At 35.8% G+C, this 22,161-nt stretch overlaps 1 protein-coding gene across 2 annotated transcripts in view; it reads left to right on the forward strand.

Moving 5' to 3' along the window:
* The window catches only part of REV3L (REV3 like, DNA directed polymerase zeta catalytic subunit), a 191,305-nt gene that overhangs the window by 46,425 nt on the left and 122,719 nt on the right, over positions 1-22,161 (forward strand). For both annotated transcript variants that reach the window (XM_059941399.1, XM_059941400.1), the window contains exons 2-3: positions 15,664-15,853; positions 21,198-21,272. In XM_059941399.1, the coding sequence (XP_059797382.1) occupies positions 15,664-15,853; positions 21,198-21,272 (265 nt within the window). The remainder of the gene's footprint in view (positions 1-15,663; positions 15,854-21,197; positions 21,273-22,161) is intronic.

Here is a 22,161-nt window from a genome sequence, read left to right on the forward strand (position 1 = left end):
AAAGGGAACCCTCTTGCACTGTTGGTGGGAATGTAAATTGATACAGCCACTATGGAGAACAGTATGGAGGTTCCTTTAAAAACTAAAAATAGAACTACTATATGACGCAGCAATCCCACTACTGGGCATATACCCTGAGAAAACCATAATTCAAAAAGAGTCATGTACCACAATGTTCACTGCAGCACTATTTACAATAGCCAGGACATGGAAGCAACCTAAGTGTCCATCGACAGATGAATGGATAAAGAAGATGTGGCACATATATACAGTGGGATATTACTCAGCCATAAAACGAAACGAAATTGAGTTATTTATAATGAGGTGGATGGACCTAGAGTCTGTCATACAGAGTGAAGTTAAGTCAGAAAGAGAAAAAGAAATACCATATGCTAACACATATATATGGAATCTTAAAAAAAATGGTTCTGAAGAACCTAGGGGCAGGACAGGAATAAAGACACGGACTTAGAGAATGGACTAGAGGATATGGAGAGGGGGAGGGGTAAGCTGGGATGAAGTGAGAGAGTGGCATGGACATACATACACTACCAAATGTAAAATAGATAGCTAGTGGGAAGCAGCCGCATAGCACCAGGACATCAGCTCGGTGCTTTATGACCACCTAGAGGGGTGGGATAGAGAGGGTGGGAGGGAGATGCAAGAGGGAGGATATGGGGATATATGTGTATGTATAGCTGATTCACTTTGTTATAAAGCAGAAACTAACACACCATTGTAAAACAATTATACTCCAATAAAGATGAAAAAGAAAAAAAAATACAGTGTAGTAGTTCAGTTTTGTTGTCATTTAGTTTTTATTGTCTGAAAAAAAACTTTCTTACATTGACAGCTCTTTCTTGATCCTTAATTTCTTTATCTGTTTTGGTAATGATCAGTTTAAGTGGAACATCTCTCTATAATTTGACAAAATATCTTAATGTGATTCAGGATTCAGTACTATACTTAGTGCATCATTATATGGAGATAAAGATGTATAAGTGGTTTTAGTGGCTAATGTTTGTATTTCTTATTTTATTCATAATTTATTTCTGTGATACAAATCCACTAATTCATTTTAATGAATGCATTGACTCTAATGGTATATTAAAAATTAAGTCTTCTCATTAGAGACCTCTAAAGAAAACAATGAGTATGGATAGGTTAAAAAATATATGTAACACAATATTGTAAATCAACTATACTTCAATTATATATATAATTATATATATATAATAGCTTTATTCAGATGTAGTTCACATACCATACAGTTTACCTGTTTAAAGTGTACAATTCAATGTTTTTGAGTATATTCACAGAGTTGTGTAACCATCACCACAGTTTTAGAACATTTCTGTCACTCTAAAAAGAAACTCCATATCCAGTAGCAGTCACTACTCACTCCACCCAGCACCATCAGTCCTTAAAATCTCTAATAACCTTTCTGTTCCTGTAAGTTTGTGTATTTTAGACATTTCATGTAAACGGAATCATACAGTGTGTGATTTTTTGTGTGTCTGGCTTCTTTAACTTAGTATAAGGTTTTTAAGGTTCATCCATGTTGTAGCATTTATCAGTTCATTCGTTTTTATAGCTGAATAAATATTCCATTGTATGGATGCCACACTATATTTATCCATTCATCAATTGATGAACATTTGCGTTATTACTACCTTTTGGCTGTTACGAATAATGCTGCTATGAGCATTTATGTGCAGGTTTTTGTGTGGATGTATATTTTCATTTATCTTGGGCATATATATAGGAGTGGAATTGCTGGTCATATGATAACTCTTTGTTTAACCTTTTGAAGAACTGCCAGTCTACTTTCCAAACCAACCACAGCATTTAACATTTCCACCAGCAGTGTATGAGGTTTCCAATTTCTCCATAACACTTTTTATAGTCTGACTTTTTGATTATAGCCATCCTAGTGGGTGTAAAGTCATATTTAATTGTGGTTTTGATTTGCATTTCACTGATGGCTACTGATGTTGAGCATCTTTTATGTACTTATTGGCCATTTTTATGTTTTCTTGTAGAAATATCAATTCAGATCCTTTGCCCATTTAAAAACTGGGTTATTTGTCTTTTTTCTTGTTAAGTTGTAAGAGTGTTTATTCTAGTTACAAGTCCCTTATAAAATATGATTTCCAAATACTTTTTTTTATTTCTTAAGTTGTCTTTTTACTTTCTTTTAGATAGGTAAACTTTTAAGGTCCTTGATTGTTTAGCTACCATAAAGTATGGTTGAGCAACTTACTAGATTTGCATAATTTAATTATTTGTAACATTTTATTGATGTGCCTTTGAAAGAAAATTCAGGCATTTATATACAAATTTGACTGAATGGTTTAAGTTTATTTTGATTAGCTATTAATATTGCTTTAAATCATCTGAGTTGAATTTTCAAATTGTAATCAGATTATTAATTTTACTGCAAGACCTTGGATTACTTAACCTTTTAGTCAAAATACCACAAAGATTAATATGTGTGACCATTCTGGCTAAAACGTCGGAAACTAAAACAACATTTGTTTTACAAGTCAGAATTTTATTTTTAGCAAAGGTTAATAAACACTAGTTTTTTTAATGAAATTTAGTCTGAAGGGTACACATTTTCTTGGAGATTCTAGCTTGAAACCACTGTTAGCAGTTTAATTTTTTAAGGCTAAAAGTTTGATGGTATACCATGGTGTGTGAAATAGTATCCAAACTGAGGCTCACAATCACAGTGAAAGTAAAGGTAATTACTCATTTCCTTTCTATAATAATAATTGCAAACTAAATTACATATGAACTTTGGGCAAGTCATTTCATCAGTTTTTTGCAATGTTAATCATAAAAGAATTTGTATGTTATATTTTGCTGTTGGTTATTTTACTGCTGTTTAATATGGAAAGGTGGTCCTTAATTTAGTCCCTTCTAGTCCCTTGCAAATAGGGGGAGATAGGAGGACATTATGAATATCTTCATTAGCATTTGAAAAGCAATATTTATAAGGAGAAAAAAATAAAAGCAGTCAAATTTTCTACTAGACTCAATTTTTGAAAGCCCTATTAGGAGTTACCCAGTATGAAAAAAATCCTGTTGTTTCAGTTTTCTAACCATAAATTCTCAATTCTCTGAGATCAACTTTGGAGGTTCTACAGTTCAATTCAGTTGTGACACTAACTACCTGAAGTTTGTGCAGACCCCACAAGGTAAGGGATCAGCCCCATAAGATTGTCCCCATTGTCCCCAGCCACAAATGGGGTCCCCGGGGCCACCTGCACTTCTGTTCATCCAACTACAGTTTAGTTGGATGAACTAATCCCACAACCCCTCCCTCAGCTCCCTGTCAGGTTCAATAAATTGCTATAACTTACAGAATTCAGAAAAGTGCTATACTTAATACAGTTTATTTAAAAAGATACAAATGAGCAGCCTGATGAAGAGATACATAGGGCAAGTTTCAGAAGGCTCCTGAGCGCAGATGCCTCTGTCTCCATGGAGCTGAGATGGCATCACTAATCAGGAAACTCCCCAAAGCCTCATTGTTCAAGTTTTTATTGAAGTTTCCTTACAGAGGCATGATTGATTAAGTCATTGACCATTGGTGATTGAACCTGAAGATGAGATGGGGGGAATGGTGTTGAAAGTTGCAACCCTCTGATGATATGGTTGATTCCTGGGTAACCAGCCCCCATTCTGAAGCTATCTAAAGACCCCACCAAGAGTCACTTTATTAGCGTAAACTCAGGTATGGTCAAAAGGGGTTCGTTATGAATAACAAAAGATACTCCTGTCACTCAGGAAATACCAGCGGTTATAGGAGCTCTGTATCAGGAATAAGACACAAAGATCAAATATATACATATTTTTAAAATTATACCACACATGCTTATCTAACATATATCAAACACCTGCTATATTTCAGGCTCTCTGCTAGACATTAAGAATAGGAAGAATAAGAAGACATGATGTGTGTGTTGAAGGAACTCACACTGTAGGTGTGAAGACAGAGACAGTGAAGTTGTATATTACAGGGGGTTAGGGTCTGAAGCTAAAGGTGTAAGATTAAAACCTCATAGGGAGAATTTCTCCAACAGTCTTTTAAATTGCATGAAATCTATCACACTACCTTTCAATGAGTCCAACAGCTTAGTTTTCCTCAGTTTTGACAGTAATCATGGTCTCCTCAGTTGAGCTCTAGTTAAGATAGTTGGTCTGCGATCAGGGCCATGTTTTATGAACACTATTAACTGTATCTTTTAAACAATAGGATCATACTTAGTTGCCTCTCTCAATAAGAGCTGCTTCCACTGTTAGAGGCACGTAGGAACTGAGAGACTATCTAAGGAACAGCAGATTTATATATCTCATAGTGCTGGAGGATAAATTTATTGACGGGACATACTGGTACCATTTAATTGTGTTCTCATATTATTCATTTGGTCTCCTTCTCTGTGTCTCTTCCCATCTCCCTCGATCCCTTCCTACCCAGTAAATAAGACACTTACATCATGTGATTCCACTGTGTATAAGCATATGTATAACATAATAAGTGTCATAATAGATTTATACAGGTGCTCTGAGGACATAAATGAGAAAACAAGTTTTAAACTTACTTTTGTAGGTAAAGGAAGATGTTCATAGTTGAATTAGCAAGTGAGCTCGTGCTTCAAGAATGAGATGCAGTTAGTGTTTTCCGTCCAAATACTAATTATACACTTTATTTTCTTCAAAAAATTCTCTTTAAAAAGGTACTCTTTATGTCAGTCTCTTTCCTGTTTTCTCAGTGATTCTTCTGGTTATAGAGTATGTTAATTAATTCAAGGGAATGTACTGAGCACATCTGAGACATGGCTGAGGCAAAGGAGTCTAATCTCCAGAGTTTCTTTGGCTTGTGGTACTTCTGTAACTTCTTCTTATTTTGCATAGTACCCCAAATTGTACTGGTGAATGTAAAAGTGAGAAAATTGGTCTTCCCCAATGAGTAGAGAACTGCAGGTCAAGATATTATGTGCCCTTTGGCCACCTACACAGTTATGTTATAGTTTAACATCTGCTATTTTGCTCTTTGTTTTCTCTGTGTATAAGAGCAGGAAGCTGTTTTGTTGCTCTGCTCCTCCATTACAACCTTATTTATGCTGAATAGATATTTTCTAGTATACTATTTTAATTCTGTTATTGTTGCTTGTGTATATATGTGTTTGTGTATATTTAAGTTATTTTCCTTGTGGTGCCATGGCGATTACAGTTGACATCTTAATTTAAAACAGTCTAGTTTGGATTAATCTCAATTTAATTTTAATATATAAAAACTTTGCTCCAGTGTAACACCATTTATACATATTGCATCTTTATACATTATAAGCCCATCAGCACAATTTTATAATAATTATTTTATGCACCTGTCCTTTAAATGAGTTAGGAGAAGAAAAGAGTTACAAATATACATTTTTATTATCTTTTGTGTTTACTTATATAGCTACCTTTATTCCTGATCTTTATTGCTTAGTGTGGATTTAAGTTACTGTCTGTTCCTTTCGTTTCAGCCTGAAATGAAATACCCTTTAGTATTTCTTGTAGGGCAGGTCTGCTAGTGATGAATTCTCTCAGTTTTCATTTATCTAGGAATGTCTTAATTTCTTTTTTCCCCACCTCACCTAGCTCTCCTTCACTTTTGAAGGGTACTTTTGCTAGATATAGAATTCTTGGATGACAGTCTTTTTCTTTCATCCTTTGACCATGTCATCCTACTGCCCACTGGTCTCCATGGTTTCTAATGAGAAGTCAGCTATTTATTAATCTTCTTGAGGAAACTTTGTATCTGAGAATTGTTTTGTTTTGTTTTTGCTGCTTTCATGATTCTCTTTCTGTCTTTTGACAGTTTGGCTATGAAACATCTAGATGTGGATCTCTTCAACTTTGTCCTACTTGGCGTTTATTGAACTTTTTAGGTATACATACTAATGTTTTCCATCAAATTTGGGAAGTTTTTTGTCATAATTTTTTCAAATATTCTTTCCACTCCTTTCTCTCTCTCCTCTCCTTCAGAAACTCACATTGTGTATATGTTGGTATACTTGATGGAGAACCACAGATCTCTGAGGCTTTGTTCATTTTTCTTTACTCTTTTTGTTCCTCAGATTGGGGAGAATCTCAGCTGACCTGTCTGAAGTTCACTGGTTCTTCTGCCAGTTCAAATGTGCTGTTTACCCCCTCTAGTAAATTTTTCATTTCTGTTATTGCTCTTTTCAACTTGAAAATGTCTGTTTGAGTCTTCTTATTATTGTTTTAATTGCACTGGGTGGAAATACCCTTTTCATATTTAAATGCCAGCTTTCTATTTGATTCTTTTTTATAATTTCTGTTTCTTCATTTATATTCTCCATTAGGTAAAACATGACTCTCAAACTCCTTTAATTCTTTAGACATAATTTGCTTTATTTCTTTGAAATATTTATAATAGCTGGTTTAAGGTTTTGTCTAGTAAGACCAACATCTGGGCTTCTTCAGAGACAGTTTCTGTTGACTTTTTTTCCTATGTATGGGCCATACTTCCCTATTTCTTTGTATGTCATAATTTTTTTGTTGGAAACTAGACATTTTAAATATAATAAAACTGTCACAGTTTAAATAATGTGACAGTTAAGAAAATCATATTTCTTCCTACTCCCAGGATTTGTTTTGCTCTGTTATTGGTGTTGCTGTTTGTTTCTTTAGTGATTTTCCTGAGCTAATTCTGTTCAGTCTTTGTTCTTTGAAGTCTGCTCAGCTAGCTCAGTGGTCAGTTACTGATTAGCCAGAGATTTCTTTAAATGACTTGAACCAATAGGTCTCTATTCAGCTTTTGCTGAGGGGCTTTGTTTGTGTGCATGTGTTGGAGCAGAGCTTGAAGGTCAACCAGAAGTGAAAGATTAGGGCCTTCTCAGGTCTTCCTGCACATTCACACAGCTCCTCACATGTGCATAGCCTTCTAAATTCCCAGGACTATTGCAGAGATTTTCAAAGCCCCTTATGGACATTTCATTCCTCAATTTTTTCTTTTAAATATTTTGGTCAGCCTCTTATTAGCTGCAACTAGTAAAAATCACTCAGGCAACTGCAGTGTTAAACAGTTGTTGTTGACTATTTGCAACAAATATGCTGCAGATAGGACTATACACATAGAATGAGCTCTTGAGTCTTATCAAACAAAGACAAGCCCTGAGAATGGCGTATTTTACCAAGCTGCCAGGCACGTCAAATAGTAACAGTTTTCTGAGGCTTTGGGAGAACTTCAAATCTATTCTGGTCTCTCCAGTATCTGCTTGGCTTTGGGGTTTCATAGCTACCATATTGGCAAGATTTTGGTTTTCAAGGCTGATCTGGAGCTGGGGATGAGAGACTGAATTCGGTCAAATTAAGACACTAGAAAGCTTGCTCTTCTTGCTAAGAGTCAACTGGTTTTCTTGAATAAACATTCCTTAGATTGTCACAAGCCTTTAATTTAATGTCACAAGCTAAAAAAAAAAGTTGATTTTGACAGTGTTTTGCAGTATTCTTTAAAAATTTTTTTTCTTGAAGTATAGTTGATGTACAATATTATATGTTACAGGTGTACAATAATGGTTAATAATAATGGTTTAAAATTTTCAAATATTATACTCCATTTATAGTTATTATAAAATATTGGCTATATTCCCTGTGTTGTAAAATATATCCTTGTAGCTTATTTTATACATAATAGTTTGTATCTCTTAATCCTCTACCCCTATATTGCCCCTCCTCCCTTCCCTCTCCCTACTGGTAACTACTGGTTTGTTCTCTATATTTGTGAGTCTTTCTTTTTTGTCGTATTCACTAGTTTGTTGTATTTTTTTAGATTCCACATATAAGTGATAATCATAAAATATTTGTCTTTCTCTGTCTGATTTATTTCACTTAGCATAATAACCCTCCAAGTCCATCCCTGTTGTTGCAAATGGCAAAATTTCATTCTTTTTTATGGCTGAGTAGTATTCCGTGTGTGTGTGTGTGTGCATATTGCACAGCTTCTTTATCCATTCATCTGTTGATGAACACTTAGTATGCTTCTGTATCTTGGCAATTATAAATAATGCTGCTCTGAACATTGGGGTGCATATATCTTTTTGAATCAGTGTTTTCATTTTCTTTGGATATATACCCAGGAGTGGAATTGCTGGGTCATATGGTAGTTCTGTTTTCAGTTTTTTTGAGAAACTTCCATACTGTTTTCCACAGTGGCTGCACCAATTTACATTTCCACTGACAGTGTATGAGGGTTTCCTTTTCTCCACATCCTTACCAACATTTGTTATTTGTGTTCTTTTTATGATAGCCATTCTGACAGGTGTGAATGATTAACAGTGTTGAGCTAAAAGATGCAGTGTTGAGCATCTTTTCATGTGCCTGTTGGCCATCTGCATTTCCTCTTTGGAAAAATGTTCAGGTCTACTGCCCATTTTTAAATTGGGTTGTGTTTTTGATGTTGAGTTGTATGAGCTGTTTATATATTTTGGACATTAACCCCTTATCCGTCATATCATTTGCAAATATTTTCTCCCATTGAGTAGGTTGTCTTTTCCTTTGACAGTATTTGCCAGTATTCTTGTTGCTTTTATGGAGGAGCAGGTTTTTCAAGGTCCTTCCTCTGCCATTCTGGAAGTGCCTCTTCCCATTCTTGTATATTTTTATCAGCATTCTGCTTCCAGTCTCTGATCCAGCCTCTCATTGCTTGCCTTTCTCTTATACATTTCTACTGGACCTTTGGAACTCTGGTTCCACGGCTAACATACTTATATTCTCAATTATTCACTGACTATTACCTCCCTTTCTTGCCAGGCAGCCCTTTCAGGGGCTGATTCTCTCACATCCCACATAAATCAAAATCCTCTATTCCTCCCTTACATAGTAATATTCCTCAAGTTTCTGGCTTACAACCCTTCTCTTGTCTATATTCCCTGAACATTCTTACCCAATTGTTGCTCATACTCTCAAATCTGTCTTCTTCTCTAGCCTAGATCGCTGTCTTAAGCTCCTCATCTGTATCTAATTTTGCTTAACATAAATCTTCATTTGGAATTTCTACAGACATGTAAAATTCCTCAAAGTTCAAAACAGAAATCAGCCTATTCTTCTTTCTCAGTTTTCTTAGAATGACATTCCCATTTATCTAGTTGCCTAAACCAAAAATATGGGTCATTTTTTATTATTTCTCCTTTACCCTACCTTCAAATTACAGTAAGTTACCTTTCAGTTCTGTGCCCTAAATCTTTCGATTTAGGTTTTCTTTATCTCTACTGACATCTCCTGCCTGAATTATTCCAACAGCCTCCAAAACAGATCTTCCCATTATAGTTCTGTCCCCAGCTTCTCCACAGTGTGTCCACAAGGGAACTTTATAAAATGCAAATCCAAATAGGTCACAGAATCCATGCAGACACACACACACACACACACACACTTTGCCCTTCTCTCCATTGCATTCCTTGCTCCATCCTAATTGCCTTTTTCCTATTTCCAGACCATGTCATGTTCTTGTTTGCTTTCAGGTATCTATACATACTGCAGTATTCTTTCTCACTTTGCTTTTTTATTGCTTCCTCAGGGAAGCCTTCTTATATTCTCACAAACTGAGTTAGATACTTCTGGATATAGAATTACCATACTGTAATGGCCTATTTACTCATCTTTATCTCCAAGTAGAATGTCAAGTCCATGAGATCCAGGGCTGTGATTATGAGCAGCCTGTGGCCTAGCGCCGAACATTGGGCTTCCACAAATTATTTGATGAATAGAGAATTTATGCCTACATGTATGAACGACAGAACCAACCATGTTCAGCACTGAGAATACAAAGATATATTAGGCAAACGTATAAATAAAATAGGCCTTTGAAACATCTGGTGTTTGAGGGATATAGCTGTTAGTAATGTAGGATTAGTAACTTAAAGCCAATGATTCTAAATAAAGTCCTGTATACCTTAGTTGAAGAAATAAAATGGCATGAATATATGAGACTCCAAAGCGTTATTTATAAATGAAAGGAGAAAATGAAGAGAAACTATTCAACAGGAAGTTATATACATATGCCCTTTATAAAGTTAGTGTTTATACTTAGTTTTTGTTTTATTTTGTTTTTAATTTCTGGGTCATTGAGAAGTAGGTGACTTCTTCCTTCCTGCCTTTCTTTTACACAAATTGTATAATATTTAGAAAATATGTATAAGCAACAACAAAAAAAATGAAATCACCCATTATCTGATTTAATGTATTATATATAGTTTCATAACTGAATTAAATCTGAACATCACCAGAAATAGATATGTCATAAACATCTCTTTATGCTAGGAAATATACATCAATACCACCTATTGCTGAGGTTAGCAGACTTTTCTTTATAGGGCCACATAGTACAGTTTTGAAGCTTTGAGGGGCTAGAAGGTCTCTGTCACAACTATTCAACTCTTCCTGTAGCAAAAGCAGCCATAGACCATTCCAAATGGGTGTATTCCAATAAAACTTTATTTACAAAAACAAGTGGCAAGCAGGATTTGGTGTGAGAGCCATAGATCTGTTCTGTGATACAGATGCGCCATAATTAGTCTTGGGGAAGTTTATTATCTTCAATTTTTTACTATTATTAGTTATACTCTCTTAGCATTTTAATATCTAAATCTCTATGTACATTCTTAATTTTTTCCTTAGCATAAATTCTGAAAAAATGTAATTTCTAGGGCTAAGAGTACATCTTTAAGACTTTTCTTTTTTAAACGAGAATAGGTGATATAACACTTGCTTTCAAACTGTGACTATGAGGAGTTTTGCTTGATTAGTTTTGTGGGTTTTGTGGGGATGGAAAAAGAAAGACTGGAGGGAAACATTGAGTTAACGATAGTAATATAAAACTTAAAAAGAGATGTTCCATGAAGAAGAAAATATGAAAAATTTCATAAGTACAGATTTTCCTGTTCATATAACCAAGTGTTTTTGTTTGTTTGTTTGTTTGATAGCTCTGTAGAGTTTTGTTTAAAATCTTGTGTAGATTGAGATTTGGGAGATGGGGTTTGCAAATTACAAAATGAGCATTTCTTTTTCAGTCTCCTAAGATACTCTTAGGTCAGCATGATTTTGATTGTGATTACCAATCAGCTTGTTTTTTTAAAAAAAGAAAGAAAAAAGAAGACGCCGTTAAATTTTCCTGTTCTGGTTGACAAGGAAGTCTAATCAGTTAGATCAGGGATTGGCAAATTACTATCCATGGACAAAATCCCTCCTGTTGCCTGTTTTTGTAAGTGAAATTTTATTGGAACACAGCCATGCCCGTTCACTTAAGTACTGTCTATGATTGCTTTTAGACTACAACAACAGAGTTAAGTAGTTGTCAGAGACAGTATAGTCCAGAAAGCCTAAAGTATTTACTATCTGCCACTTTACAGAAGAAAATTTGCAGACCCTAGAATTAGAGGAATGGCACATGTTAGTCTTTCTATTTATTGAAAATGGATCCACAAAAGCAAAAGTAATTTTGCTACAGATAAACTAACAAGGTTTTAGAGGCACAATTAATTCAGAGCCCAAATCTGGGCTCTTAAAATGTAGAAGAACATGTGAGAAAACAATATAAGAAATGTTGGAATACAGAGGACTTAATGTGTAGTGTAATTCTAAGTTATGTGAAAGATTAGATTTAGAGCACCCAAGTACTGGCTGTTACAGAGGCACCTACCTTAGTTATAAAAGCCCTCTTACACACAGTTGGAAAATAGCCAGTTCCACAAAGTTTTGCTATAGTGTCTTTAAAAGCGAGCAAGTTATACTGTGACAAGTTCCGTGGCACTTTTCGTGAAACAACCTTGTTGCAGTTGCTGAGTGAGACGACATCAGTCAAATTGGAAAATTCACACTCTTAAAAATTTTTTGAAACCTGTGTACATAGGCTTATTCCCCCAATGACAGTCTTTATCCCTACTGGATTTGTTGCCTTAATTCAGTTTCACATGACAATAACAGGGGGCATTCAGAAAGTAGGGATATTTTCTTTCTTTGGATCCACGTTACCTGGAAATAGCTAATATCCAGGATCCCAAATCATTTAGTAAGGTTTCGAAACAGCATAGCTTTTATTAATTTTATAAAAAGTTTCTTAAAAGAATCCTGTGTGTGGAACTCTTTGGAGTATAGTAGAAAAGCCTCTAGGCTGAAGTCAAGCGTTCCTCTTCGCTAGGCCGCTAAATAGATGTTGAAAAAACCTGAATCCGTAACCAGCTACCTGGACTTCTTTTATGAGAGAGAAGCCACTAATTTAATGCTTACAAGCACTGATTTTAGGGTGTTTTCTCACAGCCGAAAATAATCCTAAGTGAGGGGGGTCAGGGTAGACTAGTTTATTTCTGAGGGACTTTACATCTGTATGGCTCCACATATTTGTGTGGGATAGAGCTGATGGAGGGGAAAAAATAAAAGTGGTCTGTATCTTGTCCAGATAAAGCAATGCTCTGACAGAACCACAAATTTTATAATGATAAAAGACATACTGTTGCCAAAAAGAAATTGACTCTCGTTCATTTTTACACATTTCTCTTTCTTTGTTTAACTTTTGAGTTTCCTTTTTTTTATCTTGTTTCTCATAATTTCTGTGACACTTATTCTGTATTAGAGCTGTTATGGTTCTGCCAAGAATTCCTTAGGCTGTGGTTGTTCTTCAGGAGATTGTTCTTGAGGAAGGGTGATGAGTAAAGCACTGAGCTATCCCAGCTGCTGGAGAACTAGATGGAGGTGCATCTGTCTTGATTTAGTGACTACAGCTTTGCATGGGACGTCGGCTTATTCAGGGTAGGAAAGTGCAATAAGCTGGAGATCCTTAATGTCCTTCTGTAACCCTGATGGTGGTGCCTTAGTTGTATCAGAGTCCCTCTGTTTTCATAGATTTGTTTTTTCAGATATTCTAGGCTTTCACACCATTCCTTCTCCTTAAGCAACTATTCTGTTTTGCTGGTGGTTCGTTCATTCGTTTAATAAATATCTGTTAAACACATATTAATGTGTCTTGTGCTGGATCCTGGGGATATTACTATCATTCAAACACAACACCAGCTCCCAAGAATTTGCAGTCAAATGGGAGAGTCAGATAAGGAAACAGGTGTTTACAGTACAAAATAAGAACTGAGGAATTAAGGATTAAGGAAGCCAATATTTACTTTCTTAAAAACATTGAACCAGAATGGTTAAATGGAAAGAGCATTGGTTTTAGATTTTGTTGATCTGCTTTTAAATCCTGATTCAATTACTTAATAGGTATGTGACTTTGGGAAAGTTAACCTTTGTGATACTTGCAAAGTTGTTCTAAGTTTTAGAAATAAATATATATAAAGCACTTAGTCCAGTGCCTGCTGAATAAATTTCTGCTTTTTTTTTTCTAAATCATACATCGCAAATTATTGTTCCAAAGCCTATAAATAGAAAGATCATTTCTCTGGCCCCTACTTCATAGGAGATGTGAAAAGAGGATATTGTAAAATTTTTATGAACTTTGTGAACATCCTGCCTATAAAGAAACTATCAGAAATCAAATTTTATAATTATTTCTTATAAAGTTTACCCAGATTTCCATTACTAAGATATGGACTGTAAAATTCATATCTTAAGAACTTACAATATTGTTTGTGAAATATGCTAGTAATTTTGTAATCACCGGTCTTATATTTTATTTGTCAACTTAAAAAGGGGATACTTTTCTGTCTCCTCACCTCCCTCACCCTGTAGTTTAGCATGCCAGTTACTTTTAACCAAATAGTGGTTTATATCTAGAAGTATAATGGTTATAACCTTTTTTCATGAGATGTTTAAAAAGCATTCAAATAGATCATCAATAAATTGATAAAATAGCAATATATTTTCTTAAGACTCACTCATCATTACAATTTGAATTTTTTCTATTTGAAGAATTGAAAGCTGCAATATTTAGGAAATAGTATCATGCCGTATTTAGAAATAGAATAGTTAAAGAATTTGCTTTTAACTGAAAATATTTTTTTCATTCCTTTGAAATTAAGTAACATAAAATTAGAAACTGAAATTGGTCTGACAGCAACACAATTTGTAATTCTTCAAAAACGTCAAAGTTGGTAGCTCAAATCAGAATACTGTACTCGGGAGGGCATAGATCTTATTCCATTATGTGACCTTTCCAGTTTTGCTATACTTTATGTAATAACTATTCCAGATTTATTTGTTAATTCTGTTATAGCTGTACCTTAAAAATAAGACAAGGTGATGTTATTTACTATAAAAAGTGTAAATACAAGTATCAACAGAACATAGAACTATTTTCTATGTATTTTATATAAATCACCCTAAATTATAAATAGGAAATAGTGATCAAACAAATACTTTTCTACCAAAAGAAAAAGCCAGTGGAACAGAGTGGGATGAGGTGGGAGAGAAGCCCTAGGATTGTGTTGGCAGGGCAGTAGTAAGTGACAGCATGAGAAAAATGCATGTGTTCTTCCATCACTGCTGTTCTCCTCTCTGTTTGAATTAGACAAATGGCATGTGCCCAAGGGGAACGAGGGACAATGTTCAGAGGAAAGGAACCACTTTTATACAGCCCTGCCAGATTCATGAGAATAATGATGCATCTGCTTTTTGTTGCTGCTGTTGTTACTTAACCTTGTCATGGATACATTACTGTTTCTGTAGCACTTCTTTTGTGGGTTCTTACTCATATTACTTTCTCTATCATGGCTATACGGGATTGTCTGTTGGCAAATCAGCACCATTTACCCCTTCTACACCTTGCCTGATGTAATGGCTTCCTGGAAAGTGTGCATGCTGGGTTTTTTCCCTCTTTGTATCTCCCCTGTCCCACTCCATCAAATGTGCAATTTAAATATCCAGAAGTCCATTACAGACAATTGATTTGTAGGGGTTTTCTTTTGATTTGTTTTTGTCTGTTTTGATTTTTTTTCCCTAATAACAAAATTTCATTTTTACCCTTCCCAACCCACGCTCCCCCCCCCCCCCCCCCATAGCAAAACTCCACACACTGGAATGCCAAGACAGACATGTTGATTGATTTATTTAGTAAACTTTCAGTGAACTTTTGTAAGCTTCATAACACTGAGTTAAGTGGTATTATAGGGCAAGGGTCCCCAACCCCTGGGCTGTGGACCGGTTACCAGTCAGTGGCCTGTTAGGAACCCGGCCGCATAGCAGGAGGTGAGTGGCAGGCGAGCAAGCAAAGCTTAATCTGCTGCTCCCCATTGCTCGGATTACTGCCTGAACCATCCCCCCCGCCCCATTCCGTGGAAAAGTTGTCTTCCTTGAAACTGGTCCCTCATGCCAAAAAGATTGGGGACCGCTGTTATAAGGCAGTTCAGTGAAGTACATAAAAGTAGTTAGATTGTGAGGGTGAAATATTCAAACGTATTTTCACCAAAACTACTATTTAAATCAAACTATAATGCTTATATTTATAAAATGCTTCTAAATGTTCTGTTGTAAAATATAGTCAATACAGGTGGCTTTAACTATGGGTTAGTTTCTTCAACCCTTCCCTCAGATAAGCTGTGTTGTCATTAGACCATTTAAATGACTTGTATTCTGAGCTTTGTAATGTTAAGGTTTTAAAACGCATCTCAAGTCTAAACTTTACAATGTGTTACATTTTAGGTCAGAAGACGTGTCTTCATCTACATGGCGTCTTTCCTTACCTCTATGTGCCATATGATGGTTATGGACAGCAGCCAGAAAGCTATCTTTCTCAGATGGCATTCAGTATCGACAGAGCACTTAATGTGGCTTTAGGCAATCCATCTTCCACTGCTCAGCACGTGTTCAAAGTGTCATTAGTATCAGGAATGTAAGTATATGATAACATCTTTTAAAATTTCTATTTATCTGTATTTATATTACTGTTCTAGTTAAAAGAAAACATATCCAATTCAAATATACTCTGTTCATTTTTCTTTTATTTCTAATCTAATGGAACCAGGGTGAATTTCTTACTGTAACTTTTTAAAGTCACTTTTTATTGCAATGAAAGATTGATGGTTAACAGTAATTTTTGTTTTAACTTTTTCCATTTCTCTGCTTCCTAGAACTGTAGAAAGTCATGTAATTTATTCATCAAGTATTTATTGAGCACCTTGTATATTGGTGAACAAAACAAAGATCCCTGCCCCCATGGAGGTTACATTCTAGTAATGGAAAACAGACAATAACCAATAGATAGAACATGAAATAAATTTATTTATTACATGATAATTAATACTATAGAACAAAATATGTAGAACAGGTAAGAAGGATCAGTAGTATGGGGTGGGGAAGTAGACTGGTGGCAGTTTTATATAGGGTAATCAGGGAAGGTGTCATTGACATGGTAAATGACATTTGAGCAAAGACTTGAAGGTGAGGGAGTGGGAACAAAATGGAGGCCAGGTGTCTGGAGTGGAGGGAAAGGAGAGTGGGCAAAATGAGGTTAGAGAGATATGAGAGAATGGAGATCATGTTGGCCAGTGGATCGCCAAAACCACTTTTACCTGGTTTGACAGCCATGAGAATGCACCTCTCAGATCTCCAAATACAAAGAACATAATTGAACAGTGGTTCCAGCTACTGCACTAAAATCCATCTATCATTCTGTGTAAACTGAAGCTGCTTTCCATAGGCTACTCCCAGCCAGCGGCTAAGCAGAGCAAGGCTACTAAGGCAGGCCTGTTTCTGGGAGACACTTGGGAACTCTGGGGCAGCCTTTCTGAACCTTCACTAGAATCACACTGCAATAAAAGACATTTCCACTCATCTTCCCTATGTCCCTCTCTCCTTCACTTAGATCAGACCTGTATCTAAGTCTTGTGGCTGTCCCACCCTCTCCTGAGTTCATCCTCATATTCTCTCACATGTGTTTCCACTAACAAATTTCTTACACATTTTGACATCTACTTCTTGGAGGACTCAGACTAACACACTTGAGAACTTAGTCAAAATACATTCTTTGGTCTCACCCCACATCTAATGAAGCAGATACTCTGGTGGTGGGACCCAGAAATTTGTGAGCCTTTCTGCTGATTCTGATGCATACTCAAGTTTGAGAAACCACCGCAGTAGGCTATTCTAAGGACTTTGGCTTTTACTGAGCTATTGCATGATTTTGAGCAGCCAGAATCTAACATATACTTGAAAGGGTTCCTTTAGCAACTGTGGGAAGAATAGATCATAGGGGCATAAGAGTTGAAACATTAATCTGGGTGAGAAAATATGGTGGCTTGAACTAGGGTAGTAGCAGGGGACTAGTGAGAAGTGGTCAGCTTCTAGATCTATTCTGAGGGTTGAGTCCCCAAGATTTGCTGTCTGATTGGATGAGGTTTGTGAGAGGAGTCAGGGATGACTACAAAATTTTGAGTCTGTGCAGATAGAGCAGGCTGGCAGGAAAGATTTAGAGCTCGTACTGGAACATATGAGTTGAATGCATCTGTATGAAATCCATCTTAAATCTGTCTACTTCTTCCACCTTAATCCAAGTTTTCTCCTGGACCACCACAGTATCCTTTTAATTGAATTTCCTTCTTCTGTTCTTATCTCACTCCAGAGCTGCAGAAGTACCTGTCTTGTAATGTAAATTGGACCCTTTTAAAATCATTTAAAATCCTTGAGTGGCTTCATACTGTTTATAGAATAAAATTTAAGCTTCTAACCACAGCCTATGTGATCTGACCCCTGCCTGCCTCTGTAACTTTGCTCACTGTGTTCCATCCAGAAACACTGGTCTTCTTTCAGTTCCTCTGATGTGCTGAGCTCTTTCCCACCTTTGTACCTGCAGTTTCCTTTCCTTGAGTGCTCTACCCCTCTCCAGTCCTTCAAATCCTTCACCTCTCCAGAGAAGTTTTCTCTGACTTCCCTCCTTAAAATAGTTTGTTATTATTATTATTCTGTATCTTAGCCCATTCTTTGTTTCCTTTAGTACTTTACTATAGTTTGCAGTTATTTTAATTTTTTGTTTATTAGTTCTTATGTGTTTCTCCCACTAGCATGTAAGTTCCATGAGAAAAAAGACCATGTTTGTCTGTCCATCATTATATCCCTTGCACCTTGTATGGTGTTGGGCACTTAGTAGACAAGGCTCAATAACTATTTGTTTGAATAAATGAATGAGGTAAAAGTTCACACCCATCCTATGATAGCAACAGTTAGGTTAAAGATAATTATCAGCTTTATATTCTAATTTTTTTATGTTTAATGATTCCTCAGAACTTTCCTATATATATTATCATTTCAAAGTTGAATCTCCAAACAGCCTAGTGGAATGAATAATGAGTCACCAGTCTTTCTATATTTTTGGTGGGCATTTGTTAAAAGCATAGCCATACTTTTAAGTTAGTTGAGTTACAAATCTGGAGACCTGGAAGCAAAAGATGAGCTGTTCAGTCTAATTTATGGCTGCCATTCTCTTTTTTTCTCCCATTCTCATGTTTTCTATGTTTTTTTCTTATATAGGTCCCCTTTTCCCTTACCATGCATTGTAACTTCTATGATTCCTTTACTCCTTCAGTACTGCCTACTTCTTTAAGTAGGCAAGTTGCATCTAGCTATCAAATTAAAACTTGAACAAATTTAATTCCAGTCTTCCTAGACTGTATACTATACTGAAGCTGGGTTAAGAGAGAGGACCATGATCTTAGGCTCATTTCAGGGGTTCCTTGTCACTTAGCTATCATGATTCTAGAAAATATTCTATGAAAAGATTCTTAATCCATCTAAATTAATTAAATGAGGTTTTTTTTTTTCACTATCTGTGCTCATTTTTATTCTCATTGTTATATTAAAAAACTAACTCCAATTATGAGATATAATTTTTTAAATATAAAAATATCTACTCTTGAACTCTGCTCCATTCTACTTTCTTTCTCCCAGAGAGTCTCCCTGTGGAGAAATTCTTTTGGCAAAATCAACTAAAGTCAACAGCAGAAAGTAAGGATTGCAGGTTAAATTATACAGAGACTTTCTTGGCCAGAAGAAGCAGAAAACTGAATTTATAGAATTTCCAGGCTATATTTTGGGGCAATAGATACAAAAGCAGAATCCTAGATTTACAAAGAATTGTAGGGATTTGATAGTCTTGTATTCAGTTTTTGAAATTTATAAGATTCTAATTGTAAAAACCTAAAGATTTTTAGCAAAAACAAAGCAAAGATAATGTGGACCACACCAGTGCAGATTTAATTCTTTTTTTTTCCATTTATCTGGCTAAAGGTATAACTCCTATCTTTAGACAGAGAGCTATATTTATGTATATGAAAAATACCAACGCAGGAGGAATAAAGAATTGAATTTTGCTGGTGAGAGAGAATGAGATCAGTCATATAATGTGTGTTTCACCCCTTCCTTCATGGCAACAAAAATGGGGTGAACAGCATCAAACTAGACAGGAAAGGGTAAGTGTTATTTTAAAACTAGAAAAAAAAAAGGGTAAAGGGTAGGGGATAGGGAGTGATGGTCAGAGTAGGCCTTTCTGAGGAGGTGAGTTTAAGCAGAGACCTGAATGAAGACTGAAAGTAAGCCATACAAAGGTTCAGGGCAGAACTTTCTAGGCAGAGGAAATGGCAAATTACTTGAGAGTGGATCAAGTTAGAAGGTGCTGAAATGTTTAGAATGGCTGGAGGAAGAAGGAAGCGTGGGTGTGAGATAAGATTGGAGTGAGTGGTAAGGATGAGACAAAGAACGTTTTAGACCTTTTTATTTATTTATTTATTTTTGGCTGTGTTGGGTCTTCGTTTCTGTGCGAGGGCTTTCTCTAGTTGTGGCAAGCGGGGGCCACTCTTCATCGCGGTGCGCGGGCCTCTCACTATCGCGGCCTCTCTTGTTGCAGAGCACAGGCTCCAGACGCGCAGGCTCAGTAGTTGTGGCTCATGGGCCTAGTTGCTCCGCGGCATGTGGGATCTTCCCAGACCAGGGCTCGAACCTGTGTCCCTTGCATTAGAAGGCAGATTCTCAACCACTGCGCCACCAGGGAAGCCCCCCCCCCCTTTTTTTTTTAATAGAAATTGCTTTACAGCAATCATACAGATGGTTCTGACCTAAAGGCTTGAAATAGCTTATATAAAAACAAAGTTGTTTAAATATACCTCAAATAATGACTCTGTTGCCAGCTTACTCCTGTATTTAAGGTCTACTACACTGTCAGACATGACAGAGAGAAATGGTGTCCTAATGAGGGTAAGTTCTATCTAGTGCCCATCATAAGGGGAAAATATTTTTTTAATGAAAAGAAACTGAGTTTATCCACCTAAAGATTTAACCAGCCACTATTTACAGACAAACTCTAGGCAAATACTTTTTATTTTGTCTATAAATTCAGACCTATTTATATATTGTTTCTAATTACATCATCTTTGAAAATGGTAGTCTGTATATCAGAGTTTCAGATCCTCCTGAAATGATATAACATGATAGCCCAACTTATTCCTTCTTGCATTGAGGACTTGTTTCTCTCCCTATCACATAGATTTTTGCTTCTCCCTTTCCCCCCTCTAGCTGATACCCTGAGAAGAACCGAGCCTCAACATAAATAGGGTCCTTAGTAATAAAGCCGTCGTCTTTTCAATCTCTTAAGTTCCTGTCTACATAGTTTTCACAGGTTTCCTTTGATTTGAGTGTGTGTTTTATACACACATACGCATATGTACATATGTATAACAGGTAAATTGTCTCTGCTTAGTGAACTTGTAAAATTAATAACAGAGACAAATAAAGAAAGTGATACAAATTCTGTCAATTAAAGGACTTTGTTGATGAACAGCTTTAGTTTTTGACAGAAAAAGTGGGAAATGGGAAAAGGTATCAGAAAGGTCTCTGTTCTTCTCATACATGGTCTGAGTAAAGAGTCACTTTTTAATAGAGCCATGATGATTGAAATTAAGGTATAAATAGTTTGCTGCTCCTTTTTGTCCCTAGTTTTTTTTTAAGTGGTATTTTTAAACTTTTTTAAAAGAAGTAACAAGAGTTTATCATGTCATATGTTAACCTTGTGGTAGGTTTAATTGAAAAGTCTTGGAGGTTCTTTTGTTTTGTGGCGGGGGGTGGGGGGGGTTGGTAATATTCAATGTAAGTAAGACTGAATTAGGCCAGCTGAGTCCATTTAGGGCAATAAGTTGCATTATTTCATCTCTGATGAAAATAAATTGAAATATCTTTTTCTTTTATTTCAGGCCTTTTTATGGTTATCATGAGAAGGAAAGACACTTTATGAAGATCTATCTTTACAACCCTGCAATGGTGAAAAGGTACAAAGATAAATGAAATAAAAAATGAATAACTATCACTTAAGTATTTTAATAATAAAAAGAAAAATCTAGAAGAAAGGCCTGTTTGTAGCGTTATTAAAGAAAGAGACCATAATATGTACATACATGTGTAAAGAGAGAGAGTCATGGCTTGGACTCTAGGAAGGATATTTTAAGGGTAAGGGACCTTGTTTTACACCCAACTGCTTCTTTTCTGTTTTAGATTTAGAGAGTTTGTAGAAGTATATAAAGAGAGATGGTTGGCTGCCTTGTATAATAATCCTACTGCCCTGCTAGCCAGACCAAATGTTCAATACCAAGAGAAATTCATTCTTCAGTTTCAAAGCAAGGAGAAATATGTGAGAGTGAGGCCAGAGTGGGAGAACTTTCTACTGTGAACTTAACCACTTTTCAGTACTTAAAAGATTTTTCTGATGAGATAGGTGATGTTATTAACATTTTTTTCCATATTGTTTAATGAAATGTATCACCATTTAGAAGATTTATATAACTTAGTGGATCTATATTTTCCAAACGACCAGTGCATGACGTTAGAAAATTATGCATGGGTAAAAATACTCCCAAGTGTTAGGTAGACCAATAGATTTTAATATAACAGAGTACAAAAAGTTCATTGATATGGTTTCAAATTCCACATTATTGCTGACCTTTAAGAAACTACCACTCCATTGCATTTCTGTGTAGTAGAAACAAAGATCAACGTTTACCTGAAAAGACTATTCAGTTACTCTTCCTTTTTCCAATTATTTATCTGCGTAAGGCTGGATTTTCTTCATATGCTTCAACCAAACAATATATCAGAACAGACTGGGCTGAAGCAGATGTGCAAATCCAACTGTCTTCTATTAAAACAGAGGTTTGCAAAGAT

This window comes from Balaenoptera ricei, chromosome 12, assembly GCF_028023285.1.
Source record: "Balaenoptera ricei isolate mBalRic1 chromosome 12, mBalRic1.hap2, whole genome shotgun sequence".
NCBI classification, from domain to species: domain Eukaryota; kingdom Metazoa; phylum Chordata; class Mammalia; order Artiodactyla; family Balaenopteridae; genus Balaenoptera; species Balaenoptera ricei.